The following is a 5,054-nucleotide window of genomic DNA, read 5'->3' on the forward strand; positions in this document are numbered from 1 at the left end:
CAGGATTTTGGTTAACTTTGTCATCTAATAAATTATCAGTTAAAGCCACAAAATTCCAACCATCAGTCTTTGAGGTATTTCTGGATAATAGACTGACATTTTTAGATCTGGCGCCACACTAGGATGGCTAAAGGTCACAACTATTCATCTTTCAAATCATATTTTAATAATTTTGTTCCAACTAAATGTTATAAGTTTTCATCTCTTTGAGAACAACTGCTTCACCCACAGTCATCGGTGAGAAACTTTCTGATTAAATGATAAAGAAACTTGAGTTTATGCAGATTGGAGCTGTTAAGATTCTCTGCTGCTGTACCAAGAGACTTTATACTGACATTTGAGGAAGTCATTGTCAAAGGGAAAAACATTGAATACATTAATAAAAGGAGCACAAGCCAGCTTTTGATTTCTTAAGGTTGCAGTGCATTGAGCTCCCAGGGCCACTGTACTGGCCCTGATATATTTACAGCACAGTTACAATACTGATACAGAAGAAACTCAACAATCAATCAACAACACAACCTGCCAAAACAAACCACAGAACTATCTGCAAGTTTCAGGGTCAGGTAATACCAGTGAAAGATGTTAAGATAATATCAATCTGAGAAATTTTTGTAAATAATTTATCTTACACACACAGTCCAGCCCAATGAAACCAACAAACTTATCCTAATCTTTAAGAAATGCTGAAATTGCTTGCGTCATCATCAGTCACTGTGAACCTCCTGGTGGTCTGGCTGCTAGCGTCCTCCTGCTCCGTGATCTGATCATTGCTCCCATGAGACGAATCCTTCATCACGCTGTAATAAATCGGCATGTTATATTCTGCCGCCTTCTCCTTTTTCTTTCGCCAGTTGCACTTGCAGAGCTTCTTGAAGGCGACGCGAAACTTCTGGGACATGAGGTTGTAAATGATGGGGTTGATGGCGCTGTTGGTGTAGATGCACAAGCGACAGAAGAGCAGGAACCAGGTGTTGTGGTAAGGCGGGTCGATGAAGGAGTTGACCACCACCAGGGTTCGGTAAGGCAGCCAGAGGAGGGTGAAGAGGACGACGACTACAGCTAGCATCTTTGTTATCTGTTCACAGAAAGACAGACATGATGTGAGTATGGTAGAGGGTGTCTGATAACAGGAGTTTGTAGCTGTGAAAGTGCTTTTAAGAGGCTATGCCTACTGCTAATGTTATTAACATGCTAACATGCACATACCAACACCAAAACACAGATTTTGCTATATGGTTTGGCTCTTAAAAAGGGGTTTTGGGCATTGGTTAGCCTAGCAGTTGATGTGCACAACTCACATATAATGGCAATAATTGCAGTAGTTGCTGATTTGACCACCGTCCATGACCCTTGCAGAATGTCTTCCCCACTCTTCCTGTCTTTCTTCCACTTTCCTATCTTAATATGTAGAAAAGCCTCCCTTAATAACTTTTAAAAACTAGCTTATTTACAACCATTCATTTTCTCTGAGTTTCTGGGTCCAAGTACAATTTTTCCATAAGTTTGGTTCCTTAGCTGATGCATACTTTCCCACATCTACCCAGAATTCTCCCACTAGTTTCACATGCCCAGAAAATCCCTTCAGGAGATGCAATATCAGATGCCAAAGCTACCACTGCCAGCTCTTTAAAATGCAAAGGAACCCTACCACGCTCTGTCCAGACGTCTGTGTAATACAATAATCAATCAAATGTGGGCGTAATAGAGCACCACGTTCATCAGTTTCTTCTGGGGGGCATCCATGGTGATGCTTAATTGTGGAAATGAGAGCTTGAGAAAGAAGTGGGCCTACCTTCTTTTACACCTCTTTTATAGACCAGAACATGAAATCGGCTCTATGGGATTCCATGATATGTAAAAAAGTGGCTGTTTTCTACAAAGGAACAAAATTCCAAGATCAGAGCATTGCAGGCATCTGCCCCCCTGGCTGTACAAGAAAAATGATGTCACAAAGGTCTAGATATTTACCGTGTATACATCTTATAGTGGTGTGTTTGCATGCTAATATTTGCTAACAAGTGCAACACAAGGAATACAAGGCTTTTGGTAAAGTTAAATATGAAGGTATTTGGTCATAAGCCAGTTTAGTTGGGTCATTTTTGACCGAAACGTGACCGCGGTGAGTGAAGGTCCATTTCTCAATGGATTTGTCATCTAGGATGGCTAAGAAACAAATTTAGCCAGGGTGTTTTTTTCAAAATGGCAGGGAATTTTTTTTTTTGAACAGTCTGTTTCATATAAAATGCTGCTTCTAGGAATATTTTTGCAAATTAATAACTGAAATGTCAACATGTTGGCTACTGATGGTTTGTTTTGTACATTTAAAATTAAGTTTGGAAAATAAATAATGCAAAAAATGAAATAAATCCTATTTTCACTTTGCTACAAATTAAACCTAACAGAACAGACATAGCACATACTACATTTAAGTGTAGTACGCAGTATGCAGTGCCTACTACATACTACTTTCATACACAGTATGTAGTAGGTGAATTCTAAAACAGTCTGCGTTTTCCTTGTGACATCACACATATGTCTTTGTTCCAGTGGTTTCCATGGTGATACAAAATCTCCATTCATTTAAATGGGAGGGAAATAAAGGAATCTATTCATTTCCATTGGTCTGAAATTGCAAAGAATTAACATAGCCAAAAAAAAAAAAATTGAGATAAAGACCGGAAAATTCATAGCTGCACAATCCTTTTTAATAGGAAATGGGCAATCAACAAGTGTTGTTTACACATAAACATCTACTTTATTAACTTCAGATGTTATTTCTGTGAACTTTGACTGTATATTATTGAATTCATCATGAACACAGCTTCCATTATAACCTTAAAGAGACTCTGACACAATACTGAAAAGAAATGCCCCAAAAACGGCAAAAATTCCCCCCCAAAACCCTAAAAAACCACCAAAAGTGGCAGCCATCTTGAATTTGAAGGTTAAAATAAGATTAAATCATTATCCAACCCAGAAATATGTATTTCTCAACAAAAATAAGGTCTAAAACATGTATTGTCCATCATTGTAGGTTGAGCCTTTAAAAAGACCATTTCCATAACAGCCATTTTGGATTTTGGACTCAAAAAAATTGTCCCTGCTATTTTAAAAAATACACCTGGCTAAATTTGTTTCTTAGCTATCTTAGATGACAAATCCATTGAGAAATGGACCTTTGCTCACTGTGGTCCTGTTTTCATCCAAAATGACCCAACTAGTTATTAGACCTTTTAAGGGCACGGATAAGGAACAAGAAGGTTACAAAAGATAGGAGGATTTATCCTCTGGGAACTGTAAAAGATTAAAGGCAAAGCTACCAACAGAAGTGATGACGAATCTCAGTTGGTACCAAAGTGTTGGATCAATTGTTCAATCAACCAATAGATTTCCGTCTCTGAATAAAGTTAGCAAGATGAAAATTTATATTTGAATAAAATACTGTGACCCTGGCAATTTTATACAACGTTCCTCATCACTGGGTGACATTTCTCTTTACTCTTTTTCAATCCTTTTAGGTACCTGTTTCCTTGCTGACACTGCCCCCCTGTTGGGCTTGTTGCTGCTTCCTGAGTGACCCTGGTGGACCGACCCTCCTCCAGCTCTGTCGCTCAGATGCGAGGGGAGCGGACTCATGAACAGAATCCTGGCGATGAGTCCGTACAGCACCGTGGCCACAGTGAGCGGGATCACATAGAACAAAGTGAAGTCCAGGAAGTAGATCGGCATGTAGAAGCTTCTGGAGACACGGTAGCCACAGGTAACCACCACTCCATTGGTGTAGACAGTTTCATCAGTGTCCACCAAGAAGAACCACATAATGCAGTAGAGTGAGGTGAAGATCCAGACCGCTGCTATGATCCTCTTGGCTCGGGAAACAGTGCATATGAACTGCGCCTTTATGGAGTGACAAATAGCGATGTATCGTTCGATGGTGAAGGCCGTGATGGAACAGGATGACACGTTGATGCCCAGGTACTGAAGGTAAGTTATACACAAACACCCTGTGTATCCGTATACCCAGAAAGCTATGACATTAGAGATGTTGGGGAGCCCTGCAGCCAGGAGCACGATGAGGTCTGCGACAGCCAGGCTGACAAGGTAACAGTTAGTCGGCGTCACCATATGTTTGGTGCGTAGGACAACCAGCACCACCATGATATTCCCAGCAATCCCAACCACACAGATGATAAGAGTCAAAACTATCGTTATGACCTGCTCCTCGAGAGGGTTCAGAGGCATTTCCGTCAGGTTGACAATCCTGGAAACATCCTGAAAGATGGTTGTGTTGTTCTCCATTGTGTTTGAGTTCTGGTGATGCTAATCAGTTAACCTGCAGGGACACCAAACAATCCTTAAGACAGAAGGAGAGGAAATCGATAGATAAGGTTGGGGTAGTAGAACTTTGAACTTCATATTGCATCTCCAACAAGCTGGACTCTTCAAATCATTGCTCAAATTTTCTGCTGCCTAAAACTTAAAGAAACAATCTTGTGTTTTTAACTAGTGAGTTTTGCTGATGAAGTGCATGGCTGACTTGACTGATTAGAGCACAATGTAGATGTTAGCAAGACGGCTAAAGGCCCACTTCTTTGCTTCTTTCTAGATCAACCAAAAGTTTGGCTGAGTCAGTTTTTCCAATATACCACCACCCATGAAGAGTGATGTGTCAGACATTATGACAATATTTTATAAAGTCTTTTGCCTCAGGAAACTTCGGCAGGGTGACCGCGAGTGCTGAAACTGAGCCGCCAACCTTACAATAGTGAGACGACCTTCCTCACCACTGAGCCACATCCTTGGTAATGCTTAAATGTGAAATTTGTATTCCTAGCTGCTGCCCCCTTGTGGCACAAAAATATTTTGTCCAAAGTTTGTCAAAAGGATGAAGTAATTCACTCAGAGGGATCTGAATTTCAAGAATAATCATTTTCCTTCTTCAGGAGTCAGGCCACTCATGGGAAAAGTAAAATTAAGAAAATGCCGAATAAAAAGCAGAACATTTAAAGGGCTGAGGTCATGGAAAATCAAAGCTTCTTTTTAAAAGCTGA

The 5,054-nt window shown here is 40.3% G+C and overlaps 1 protein-coding gene across 1 annotated transcript; it reads right to left on the reverse strand.

Annotated features, from left to right (window-relative positions):
* Positions 1-240: 240 nt before the first annotated feature.
* Positions 241-4,351, reverse strand: LOC141799557 (thyrotropin-releasing hormone receptor). Its single transcript, XM_074681820.1, has 2 exons — positions 3,526-4,351; positions 241-1,078 (listed from the first exon to the last, which is right to left on the reverse strand). Exons 1-2 carry the CDS (start codon positions 4,300-4,302, stop codon positions 677-679), a joined length of 1,179 nt encoding a protein of 392 aa, XP_074537921.1. The 5' UTR covers positions 4,303-4,351; the 3' UTR covers positions 241-676.
* Between the last annotated feature and the right edge of the window lie 703 nt (positions 4,352-5,054).

Source organism: Halichoeres trimaculatus, unplaced genomic scaffold (genome assembly GCF_033239565.1).
Source record: "Halichoeres trimaculatus isolate MK-OKI-2021-1 unplaced genomic scaffold, fHalTri1.1 fHalTri1_scaffold_11, whole genome shotgun sequence".
Taxonomy (NCBI): Eukaryota; Metazoa; Chordata; class Actinopteri; order Labriformes; family Labridae; genus Halichoeres; species Halichoeres trimaculatus.